The following is a 12926-nucleotide window of genomic DNA, read 5'->3' on the forward strand; positions in this document are numbered from 1 at the left end:
GACTAGAAGTTTTTATTAAGGAAAAGAAGATACATATTTTTAAAGATTTATTTGACAGTCATTTTAACAGCATTTCATAGATGATTTTTCTCTTTTTCTCTATTTTCAAACATGTAGGTCTAGTCAAGCTTTAACTACCCTAGATTTTTCTGTATTCTCCCACCCACATCCTTCATCAGTAACATACATTTTCTCATTTAATCCTTGAAACCCTAAGATGAGGACCAGATGGCCCTTGCAGGCAGTTTGAAGATGGCAGAGTTCTCATGGGGCTCAGGCAGCAACTGTCCATTCTTGTCCTTTTTATCCAAACATCCACTGGGGTCTGAAGACTGTTAATTTCTAGGGCCTCCTCATTTTATAGTATAGATATCCATGTCTGGCATACTTGCTATAAATACTTTCCCCCTCTGATGTCTGTTGTTTTTACCTATAAAGAGGGAGAATAATAGTTAGAAGTGCAGCCTCTCGTGCCCTACTGCATGGGTTCAAATGTCGCGACTGCCTGGGTTTAAATCTCACATCTTTTCCTGACCATGGATCATGTGGCCGTGGAAATTTTCATAACCTCCCTTTGCCTCAGGGTCCATTTCTCTAAAGTGAGGGCAATAATAGCCTCTACCCTGTAGGGTTGTTATGTAGCTTATTGAGTTAAACTTGTAAAGCACTGACAAACAGAGCCTGGTACATGGAATGTGCTAAATGTCAGTGATTTGTTATTATTCACTATCACAAGCTACCGAGATTATTTTTTTCTGGTGTTTTTCTGGTGTGAAGCTTCCTTTGATTTGCTTTGTGTTCTCCTAGCTCTTTCCTTAGATCTTTGTTAGAGCAAAGGCAAACAGTGCCTTTTATTTTGTTTGCTTTGAATTTTCCCCAGGAGTCTGTGAATTCCTATAGGGCAGGAACCACAATTTATTTACTGTTTTTTTTCTAATACCTTGCAAGGATATTCAATATATAGCTGTCCTTTTAACAAATACTGAGTGAACTCCTTCATTTTCTTATATTAGATATCATTTCAGGCTATTGGGATAAATCAGTGAACAAAACAGGCCTCTGTCCTGGTGGGGTTTATATTTTAGTGAAAGTTGAAATCAAAATTAAATTAAGGTGGAGCGGGTATAGTGCAGTGGTTGAGTGCCTGCTTTGCATGTTTAAGGACCCGCTAAAGAGAATGTGTTTGTTTTCCAGTGTTTTGAAATATGGTCATAATAAGATTTGGGGATGATGACATGGCATCTACTTCTAAACATAAACTTGCCTGCCAGTTCAGAATCTTGGTGATTGGGGCATCAATATGAAGAAAAGCTGTCAATGCAATGAGGACCTTGAAGAGAAAGGCTTAGAGCCATCTCATTGGCTTAAATGTTTTGGGGTCAAAATGTATTCTGCTTTGATTTGTTGATTTTTCTTTAAAATAGAAAGCTTCCCCAAGGACCTGCTCTCCTTCTTAATGAGTCATCAGAATACACATTTTTGGCATTCCTTCCAGTAAAAAGCAACTCTCTTTGCCATAAACAGCCCTTTCCTAGCAATAATATTTTTGGAAGCTCATCATAATCCCCTAAATCAGTGTTACTTACTGCTGGCTCTCTATTCTGCTTTAGATGTTTTACAAAAACCCCACCCCAAGCCTAACAAGAAACCATCTTGAAAACACTAGTCTTGAGTTTAAATTGTGGGCATTTATTTCGATTCTTCTTGCTGATGCTGATGTGTCTTATGTGGAAGGCTCCGTTGCCCTGTGCAGGAGACAGCTTCTAGGTACCCCTGTGGCATTTCCCTTTTGGCAGTGGGGCTTTGCCGGTGCTGTTGCTGTGCAGTCTGATCGGAATGTTTAGTCAAAACTCCCTTCAGATAGAGTCGGTCTTGAAGGGTCTAAAATCTGACTGCCCTTACGCTGACAACGATTTTGCCTTCCAGGAGATATTTTGCAATGTCTGGAGACATTTTTGGTTGCCACAACTTGGGGGAAGGGGGTCAGGTTGCTACTAGTGTCGAGTGGGTAAAAGTCAGAGATGTCCCTAAACATCCTACAGTGCACAGGACAGCCCCAACAACACAGAAGCTTCCAGCCCCAGATGTCAAAAGTGGGAAACCCTGGTGAGGGGGAAACCCTGGTGTCGGTTAGTGGGAACCATTTATTTCCCTTCGCTCTCAAGAGCTAAAGCAGACTGTGGGATGCTTTTCCTACCTACATGCGAACACTGCATAGGAAAGAGGCTGAATTTGTTCTCTGGCCCTGCACATGGCTCTTTTGCCTCTCTCTCACCAGATTGAGCGGCGCCTGGACACGGTGCGGTCAGTGTGCCACCATTCCCACAAGCGCCTGATGGGGTGCTTCCAGGGCCAACATGGCACAGATGCTGAGAGGAGACACGTGAGTATCAAATGCAATTCAAAGCTGCTGTCCCTGCATCTCTCTGTGGCTTTTTCACCCCTTTGATTGGTTGTTTTTTGTGTTTTTTTTTCCCCAAGCAGTAGCAGATTTAACTGTAGATGTATACTTTATATCACCATTTACAGTCATGACATCTGCCTCATCATATCATTCTTTTGTGCTTAAAACACTCCTGGACTGAAAGCCCTGCTCATACTGAATTTTCTCCAGGTGTTTTTAAAGACTTGATGGGTCATTTGTCATTGATAAGAGAATAGACATGTTAGTGTTAGTTGGGAATTCTTTGATGGCAAAAAATGCAGAAAGCCTGTCTTAAACTGACTTAGAATAAAGAAGTATTTTATTCGTTCAGTAACTCCCATGTTCAGAGATTGGGGTGAACTTGAGGATAGACTTGGTTTAGCATATCAATGATGCAACTAAAACCTCGGTTTTTAAAATTTCTCTCCCCTCTGTCATCTTTAGTGTCTTCTTTATCGCAGGAAGGGCACTCCTCATGCTTGTGATTTGACTACCAACAGCTTCCAAGGGCTGTTTGCTTCCTTGTGTAAGCCCAGGAAAAGTAGAGAGCTTTTTTCCCAGTAGTTTTCTTAATGGAGTATAAAAGCTTCTTGTTTCCGAGCCACATCAGCTAGAATTCTCTTTCCATTGCTTTGACTTGAATGGAGTCACATTCTCCATTCCTGAACATTTGCTTCCCACCCTAGTTACCATGGCAGGGAGGAGTTTGAGGCAAGGAAACGGCATGTGCTGATTGGTATAACCAGCGCACACTTAGAACACAGACTTTGTCAAGGCCAGGTTTGATCCCCAAGAACATTCAGGATACTGTTCTGGAAAGGAAAAGGGATGAACTCTAGGTTGCCAAACCATTGCACACCTACGTCAAGGTACATTTTTGTTCCTGAATACCACCAGTATGGCATGGGTACCTTTTGTATTTAGGAAGTTCCATGTTTGGTTTCACAGGTTGTTAGCTTATGAGCACACACTAAATCTTAGAAGCACATATATCATGAAGGTGAGGGTTTCAGTGGCACACAGGGAAGCTATAATGTGCTATCTTGTTTTGTTTGTGACCACATGTGTCAAAAGAAAGAACTAGTATGCAGCTGATCTGTGTTACCCTAAAGACATTTATTGGGCATCTTGAGAAAGGGTTACTCCTCTCTTGCACAATACTTAGAATCTGTACTTGTGTAAAAAGAGTGGAAGTTTGGATCTACGTATGAGTCTAAGAATATCTGCTGGGCCCTGCCCATCAGAACCAGACCCAGTCTACTGGTTCTGCCCCTACCGTTCCTCATCCTCTTGCCATGGCTTCCCCTTTGTGTGCCCTTTTAATGTCGCCATTCCCTAAGGTTCTATCCTCATCTCATTATTCTTGTGTTTACATTCCCTAGGCCATCTCCTCCATTCTCATGCCTTCTAACTGATGTGTTTGTGCCAGGGACTTTTAAGCCATTTTAACCAAGCAAAAAAATTTCTCCACTACATGTCTATTTTAACTTTAGCATGCATTCTTCCTTCTGTGTTACCTCTCTTGAATTCCATCCACCCCATGAGGCAAGCTAGAAACTGTAAGGTTATCTTATATTCCCTTTTATTTTATCCTCCCAGAGCTGCCTGACCAGCAAGTTCTGTGATTCTTTCTGAGGATATCTTTTGAATTCCTCACCTCTGCTCCATCTCCACCACCTTCATCTTAATGCCAGACCTGGACAGTCGTTGTCACCTCCTGAGCTACTATATTTCATGCCTCTCATTTCTCTCCTTCTCAGCCTGCCTTCAGCCTGATCCCCAGAATTGGTTTCCTAAAATACAAATCAATCCTGTCATCTGCCTGCTTACAAAAATCTTAGCCAAGTGGTTCTCAACAGGGACCAGAATTATTCCTCTGGGGACATTTGGAAATATGTAGGAACATTTTGGTTGTCATAACAAGTGGGGGATACTACTGGCATTTGGAGGGTGGGGACCAAGATGCTAAATGTTCTTCAGTGCCTGAAGGGCTAGCTTTACACAAAGAACTGTCTCCAAATGCCAGTGGTCTGCTCTAAAACTTTAAAAAAATTTTTTTTTAATTAAAAATTAAATGCTAGTGAGGAACATGAGCCAATTCCCTTTGCTTGGGATAAAGTCCAAGCTCTTTAGCATGACTTAAACCCTTTTTAATCCAATCCCATTTTGTCTTATCAGCCTCATTGTCTCCAGCTTCCTCCTATTCACCCTGCATTCTAGCCAATTAGTGCCCAACGGGCCCCAAATACATCATTGTCCTTCTCACATTTGTGTGTATTCTTGTTTCCTTGTCTGCAGTGCTTAGAGACTCAGCCCAAATATTACATATACTGATTATAAACAAGCAAGTTGTTAAACACTTACTATGTACAAGTGCTAAAGATACAAGATGAATAAGATGTAATCTCCATCTTAAAGGTAGGGGGATATGCACACAAATGGATAATTATAAAACAATGTGATAAACAAAATATGCACAAGGTCTTATGGGAAGACCAAGAATGGATACCAGGGAAACGGACTTGGCCCATTGGTTAGGGCATCCGTCTACCACATGGGAGGTCCGCGGTTCAAACCCCGGGCCTCCTTGACCCGTGTGGAGCTGGCCCATGCGCAGTGCTGATGCGCGCAAAGAGTGCCGTGCCACGCAGGGGTGTCCCCCACGTAGGGGAGCCCCACGCGCAAGGAGTGCGCCCCGTAAGGACAGCTGCCCAGCGCGAAACAAAGTGCAGCCTGCCCAGGAATGGCACCGCCCACACTTCCTGTGCCGCTGACGACAACAGAAGTGGACAAAAGAAACAAGACGCAGCAAATAGACACAGAGAACAGACAAACCAGGGTGGGGATTAAATAAATAAATAAATCTTAAAAAATAAAAAAAAGAATGGATACCAAAGGAGGAAAGGAGTAGTCAGCTGAGGCTTCCTGGAGGAGGTGATGCCTAACAGAAAAGGAGGGAAATTAGCATTAGGTGTTGGGCATTGTATTAGTCTGCCAAAGGAATGCTAATGCAAAGTACCAGAAATCTGTTGGCTTTTATAAAGGGTACTTATACTTTTCCTACATGTCTTCTGGAGTATCCATTTATATCGGCTTACCAAGGGGCAAGGGATAGAACCTGAGTTATGCCTTACTGATATGGTTGAATCACAACCCTAATTTTAACAGGTAATATAATCAAGGGCCCCTCAACTGAATCTAGTATAATTAAAAGGTATAATTAACTATTCTTCCAACCCAGAAGAATAGTTTACAAACATAATCTTTCTCTTTTGGGGGTTCATAAATAATCCCAAACTGCCACAGACATAGTCCAGATGAAGGGGCAGCAGGGGGCAAAAGTGCCTGACCCTCATCTCTAAAATCTAGCACCTTAGCCTCCTTTCCCAACTTCAAACAAAAGCACCGAAGATTTAAAGCTCCACACTTTTTTCATGGAAAGAGGAGTTGCCATGAACATGATAAAAGAATCAGATGTTTACACAAGAGATTATATACTATGGAGAAAACAAGAGCAATCTGTAGGGCTCAAAAAAACACAGGAGTTACTCCCAAAGACAACTCCCATCAGAAGCTCCTATGCATGTGCTAGAGATAGGGCAGGTGGCCTTGTCAGCGCAAGCTGCTAATTCAGCAGAGCTTGTGTTGTGGACGTGTTAGATCAGGAACTGGTTCTCTTTTGTGCAGTTGGTGATTGCATGCATTTTACAAGTTAGGACTTTGGAGCTTTTAAAATTACACACTGATAATAGAAAAACTCTTCAGCTCTGGGGAGCCTGAAACCTTCTCTGTGGAAGAATTCAGTATTGATAGACAACATCTTCATCAATGGGTTTATGTGTTAAGCAAGATTTCCTTACTTATTTACATCGGGGAATAGGATTTGTATGCCTCTGGGGTCAAGGCAAAGAAGCCACAAGGCTATTTACAACTGGGAACTTGAGGTATTTGTCAAAATAGACTTTTCTGTTATTGTTGTATGTTGACTCATACAGTCCCAGAGTAGGACAAAGTATATTTCTCTTGGTTATTGCTTAATATCCTATATTTAAATTCCCTTAGAATAGCATAACTAAAACATATAAATTAACTTCTTTTTACTATGATGAGAGCACACCATTTTCTCATAGCTTCATGTTCTAGTGATGTAGAATTTGAGAGAGGTTCAATTATTTGCATATAGAAAGACCAGGACTCAGGAATGATTTTGAGAAGGAAAAATGGTTATTGACGGTCGGCCAGACTCGGGAGTTTTCTGTTTCTAACCCTGTTTCTAACCCGAACCCGGAACAAGATTTTTGAGTTCCTTTTATACAGAGAGGAAAGGCCAAATGGTTCTTTTGTTTCAGTTCTCAATAGGCTTGAATTAGCATATATCTTCCACATCCTAGGTAAGCTTTTAGCATGGACTTCATACATTCTAGATAAGCTTTTAGCACATTGGTTTGCATTTTCCCTGAATATTTAAAATTTATAGAGTTTGCATTGATAAACTGTTTCCTGGGACTAGAGTCTTTGCCATAGTTACCAAGGGCAGGGCTGCAGCCTATCATCATCCCACACCCACAAGTCAGGACAGATAGCTTTGGTTAAGGTTATCTCCGAAGAGACAAAGAGCCTCCCATCCATAGCCCACCTCACTAGAAGTGCGGAAACTGCAAATAGTCTCCTTGTGAGGCAGATAGAACCAGTTTTATTTTTTTTATTTGAACGTTGATTTCTTTGAAAATAACTTTGAATAGGAGAAAGGTGCGTGGGTAAATATATTTGCTATTTTTAAATTTCAGTTTACTGTTTTGAATAGACTATACATTCACATGTATATACAGAATATACAGAAGAACATTAAATAAAGTCTCTCCCATCCCTGATCCCTGAGCATCCAGCCCGCTGCCCCACTAGAGGCCACCAGTATTAGCAGTTTCATATATAGATATAGATATAGATATATCCCAGAGATCATCTGTACAACACAAGCGAGTGCATGTATAAAAGTATCAGTTGGAGCATTCTGGAGGTAGAAACAGGAGGTAATGTAACATGCCAGAGGTCACAGCAGAGGGTGACTATAGTAAGATGGCCCCTGTGGTCTCTGGCATGAGTGCCTTTTCTACAGAGAAGGTAAAATTACACAGGGGCCTGTAGAATCAAAAGCATTTTTGTTAGCAGAGTATGGTGGTATAACCAACTCAGTTGGCACTTTCTGAGTCTCTTCTCATATTCTGAGATGAACTGTTGTAGAGAAGTCAGGTGTGCGTGGTATTGACGGCCAGGACATGAGAACTCTGACTTGGGGGACTTCTGTCCTAATAAAAACCGAGCCTGGAATAGCATTTTTCAGTCCCTTTTATACAGAAGAAATAGGATTAGGGAGACAAACGGTGATGGTATGCAAACAGACCTTTGGTTAGTTTCTTCAGTGTTTCATCTGAGTATCAGATAGGTTATTTCCTCTAGGTGAGTTACATATTCCCCACATTCCAAGCCAGCTTGGATTTAGCATATCTTCCACAGCTTGGATTTAGCATATCTTCCACATTTCGTCTGAATGCAACCTTGAATACCCCTTCAGTCTTACATCCTTTCTGAACATTCAAAGACTGTAGGGCCTATATTACTTATTGGACTTTTAGGGACTAGGTACACTTGGAAACAATTTTGAATTTATGCACAGGCTATATCAGAACCACTGGCCAGTGGTTTGGACCTTCTGGGACCAAGGTGTGGCTTTGTTTCCCTCTGGGTGCTTGGCCAGGCCTCTTCACCTCCCTGGGCTTCAGTGTCCTTGACTGTAGAATAAAGCATTGGATGAGGTTGATCCTTGGAGTCAATTCCAGCTGAAAACAAAGCTCTGATGGGAAAATAAGTGGCTTCATAACTAAAAGCATTTAAAACTTTTTTCTTGCACATTTAGCTACATGTTTTTAGGTATTTAACTAAATTTAATCTTTAAGATTACCGCCAAATTAAAAGCCAATTTTAAGAATGGTTTTTAGGAGGCACGGGGGATAAAACCCAGGACCTCCCATGTGAGAAGCTGGCACTTAACTGCTTGAGCTTCATCTGCTCCCTGAAATTGAAAATTTTATTGTTTTTATTTGTCATGATAATCACTTGGAGAGCAAGGTCTGGGTCTACTGAGCCCAGTGTCTGGGACATGTTATGCACTTAATTAATAATAATATTCATTATTATTAGAGCAGCTAACATTTATTATTTACTGTTAGGTATTTGACATTGAACATCTTTAGTTAACAGCAGCCTCTGACATAGAAACTATTATCATCCATATTTTCCAGGCTTGAGGAAACTGAGGCACAGAGAAATTAAGTGACACAACTAAACTATTTTTTTTTAAGATTTATTTACTTATTTCTCCACCCACCCCTGTCCTTGTTTGTACTTGCTGTTTGCGCTCCATATCTGTTAGTTGTGTTCTCGTCTTCTTTTTAGGAGGCACTGGGAACCAAGCCTGGGACCTCCCATGTGGGAGGGAGGCGCCCAATGGTTTGAGCCACTTCTGCTCCCACAACTAATACTTTTGACCCAAGAATTTGAACCCAGGCAGGCTGTCTCTTCCCTGAGTAATTTGCCTAGAGGGAAAAACCAATGAATAATGATTTGAAGCAGATAATTGAAAATGAGTGTCAAATAATTAAAAGAATACACTGTCTTCTGCTTTCCAGAAAAAACTCCCTCTGACTGCTCTCGCTCAGAATATGCAAGAAGCATCTGCCCAGCTAGAAGATTCTCTCCTGGGGTAAGAGTCATCTGCTTGCAGAAGCCGAGTGCCCTCTGGATGGTTGGAGGTGTTCGGGCACAGTGGTGTACATGGCATGTAGCCCCCTGTATGACCAGAGGGAACGTAAGCATGATGGCTCATGATGGCACATGATGGCACAGCTCATCCGCCCAGAGAATGGCTCAGGCTTCGTGGAAGAAGTGGGACAAGGCTGCTGGGTGGCTGGACAATTTTTCTTTAGCAGAAACAAATCTGGATAGGATTGGACTACTGACGAAGTCTATTCCCTTTGACTTCAGTGTAAAGAACTCAGCCCTTCACTTTTCCAGTTGTCGACTTAGATTTATAAATTCTGACCAGTCCTTTTCACCCCTTAAGAATCACCTCCTGCAAGGGTGGTCACCAAAATGTCAGTGGTGGTTGTCTAAAGATGTTTCTGAATTATTTAGATTGTTATTTTTTTTAACAAAATGGGCATGTATTATTTGAATAAATAAATACCCTATATTAAAGCTATTTTCACTGGAAGAGGGAAATAATGCTTCTCCATTGTGGCCAGTGCCTTTAATCCTCCTTACTCTCTCTTACTATAACATGCTGCCCAACAGGGCATGGTCTTTGAACTGTCAGCCTATTTCCTTGGATTTGCCATCCTGTACACCCTATGATCCTCCCTTCCTTCTCTGAAGGAAAATGCTTTTCTCCCACTCTTCACCCTTCCTTTGTCCACTCTCTGCTCCCATATTTGGGGGCACTGGCCCGGAGGGGAGGGTGGCCCATGCCCACATGCAGGCATTCCTGTTTTCCCTCCAGCCTGGGTGTGGTTCCATATTTCTGCTTCCGCAGATGATTTCCTTTGTCACCATGATCTCAGGTGCTAATAGGGAGCTTGCTGTGTACTAGCACTGTTCTGCATACTCTTGTGTAAGAACTCATTTAATTCTCTAAACAACCCTAGGAGGTAGGTTTTATGAATACCTCCATGTCACAAACACAGAAGTTGGCAGAGAGGGTGAATAAATTACCCAAGGCCACATGGCTGGTAAATAGCAAAGCCTGTATTCAAACTCAGGCAGTCCAGCACTGGAGATCCTGTTCTTAACCACAGCACCATGGCTGCCTCCTGCCAGGTCCACACATATTTCTAAAAGAACTCTAAAGAGAGGTAGAGGGACAAGATTGGGAAGGAAGAGAAAGAGGCTGGAGTAGAGGTTAAGGACAGAGATAGTGGAGTTGAATTATTTGCAATGTGTATTTCATGCAGTGTCAACCATCTAGTCAACAGCAAAACAAAAAGAAATATGATTTTCACTGAACATGCCTTCCAAATTTTAGCCAGCAGCATCATCTCACTGCATCTGCATTAACTTTGGGGGAAGCACTGCCTAGGCTCAACAGAAAAGCAGCCTGTAATGAACCTTACCTGTGATTTAAGAGATTGTCAGGGTAATTTTGAGAACACTTGATATTCACCTGAGAAGGGAACCTAATCTTTGAGTAGGTTGTGAACCTTGCTGCTTATACATGCACATAGCCACAAAATACACACCTGAGATAGTCTCTTGTTTTAAGGCAGAAAAATATCTATGGCCTGGAAGCAGATTTGGCTCAACATATAGAGCATCTGCCTACCACATGGGAGGTCCAGGGTTCAAACCCAGGGCCTCCTGACCCATGTGATGAGCTGGCCCACACACAGTGCTGATGCGTGCAAGGAGTGCCCTGCCATGCAGGGGTGTCCCCCGCGTAGGGGAGCCCCATGTGCAAGGAGTGCATCCCATAAGGAGAGTCGCCCAGGGCGAAAAAAGTGCAGCCTGCCCAGGAGTGGTGCTGCACGCACGGAGAGCTGACACAGCAAGATGATGCAACAAAAAGAGACACAGATTCCTGGTGCCACTGGCAAGAATACAAGCGGACACAGAAAGCAGACAACTGGGATGGGGGGAAGGGGAGAGAAATAAATAAAAAATCTATGACCTTATATTTTATGTGGGTGCCCTAAGTTTATCATATTTTTCAGAACTCTCTTGTCCAGCTCCCTGATGTATTCTCATCATATAGAGAACAGTAGTGGCTCAACATGACATTCAGGTACCTGATTTAATCAGTGTTCTTTTTGGGTGTCTTGTTTTTAAAGGAAGATGCTGGAGACGTGTGGAGATGCTGAGAATCAGTTGGCTCTAGAACTCTCTCAGCATGAAGTCTTTGTTGAGAAAGAGATTGTGGACCCTCTGTGTGGCATAGCTGAGGTGGGTGTGCTCTCTGTGGCATAGAAGAGCTGAGCCTGGAGTGGATTGTGTGGCACATGCTTCACTAGTGTCTGTCACTTTAACAATGCCCAGTGGCTCTAATTTATACTTCTTTTTATAAATAAGGGACTTAAATTTGGGATGCAAAATCCTTTTCATAAATAAATACTGTTAAGTTTAGAAACCCAAAGCTCATCCCACTTGGTATGTTCTTATTTCCAGATGGAGATCCCCAATATCCAGAAACAGAGGAAACAGCTCACTAAATTGGTGTTAGACTGGGATTCGGTCAGAGCCAGGTATAGTAAAGCTGTACGTAACCAATAATTATATCATGTCACTTACCCAGCAACCATCGCCATCCCCAACACTGCAGGAGAAAAACTACTGTGAGTAGGCACAAATCCATGCACTGGGTTGAGAGATTAAGTCACAGCCTTCTTACACCTCCCATGCTTGGCACTGGGGCTGTTGTTAGAATGTGACATGCTGTTATTAGTGAACTGATGGTGAAAGAAGGCAGAGAAAAATTGAAAAAAGTATGTGTATTGGGGTGGGGCATGGAGACAATGGCAGACAGTTCTAATAGTATAGGTCTTGGGATAGTAGATTGTAAGAATGAACAGATATATGACCTTAACAGCTCCTGAGGATGCAGTTATAATTCCCTTTCATCATCAAGAAATTCTGTGCTCAAAAGGGAGGAACTCAGGTAGATCAAATCCTACTCCAAGGGCTGTTGACTCATGGATTGATGTGGACTGTAGCAATTTATGGCTGAATTCCAGCCTCAGCTTTGTCCTTAATGGAATTTTATCAGTAACTTCTGTAGCATCAGTGATGACTTTTTTCTTGGGTGTGAGGGAGTTGGGAATAGGAAGGCAACCACTGGCCCCCGTCCTTTCTCATACTTTATTGTAGGGTCAACAGACTTTCCATGAAGGGGCAGAGAGTAAATATTTTTTATTTTGTAGGCAGATGACTGACAAATATATGGAGATATAGCTATCATTTATTGAATTCCTACATGTCTGATGCTTTCTATTAATTTCTATAACCTCTGCAAATTAGAGAAGTCTTAGAAAATGGCTGCAACAATGCTACCCTTCCATGTTTCTAAGATACCCATGAGTACCAGTTGTATTACTGACTTAATGCCAGCTTTTGGAGAAAAAAAACAACAAAAGAAAGAAAAAGACACTACCCATTAAATGTTCATATCAATTGTTAAGACATATTCTGATTTCAGAAATGTTGAGATAATTAAAAGGTACATCTAGAAATTAGTGCATGGCAAAAATGATCGTTGCCGCCATTTAATGGGCATTTGCCAAATGCCAGGCATTGAACTGTATACATACGTTAGCTCATTAGATTCCCCCACCAGTCCTTGTTCATTTGCCCATTTATGCTTACAACAGATATCAACTGGGTGTTTGCCGTGTGCATGACTCTGTGGCGCAGCCAAAGTATAAAGGTATCTCAAGAATTGAAGAGAGAACTGGTTAGG

At 42.0% G+C, this 12926-nt stretch overlaps 1 protein-coding gene across 15 annotated transcripts in view; it reads left to right on the plus strand.

Annotated features, from left to right (window-relative positions):
• The window catches only part of ARHGAP17 (Rho GTPase activating protein 17), a 106804-nt gene that overhangs the window by 42174 nt on the left and 51704 nt on the right, over positions 1 to 12926 (plus strand). For all 15 annotated transcript variants that reach the window (XR_011647196.1, XR_011647197.1, XR_011647198.1 and 12 more), the window contains 4 exons: positions 2279 to 2383; positions 9112 to 9185; positions 11305 to 11416; positions 11639 to 11715. Coding sequence is in view for 11 of the 15 variants with exons in the window: in XM_058286247.2 (XP_058142230.1) it covers positions 2279 to 2383; positions 9112 to 9185; positions 11305 to 11416; positions 11639 to 11715 (368 nt within the window). In the remaining 4 variants the exon portion in view is untranslated. The remainder of the gene's footprint in view (positions 1 to 2278; positions 2384 to 9111; positions 9186 to 11304; positions 11417 to 11638; positions 11716 to 12926) is intronic.

This window comes from Dasypus novemcinctus, chromosome 23, assembly GCF_030445035.2.
Source record: "Dasypus novemcinctus isolate mDasNov1 chromosome 23, mDasNov1.1.hap2, whole genome shotgun sequence".
NCBI classification, from domain to species: Eukaryota; Metazoa; Chordata; class Mammalia; order Cingulata; family Dasypodidae; genus Dasypus; species Dasypus novemcinctus.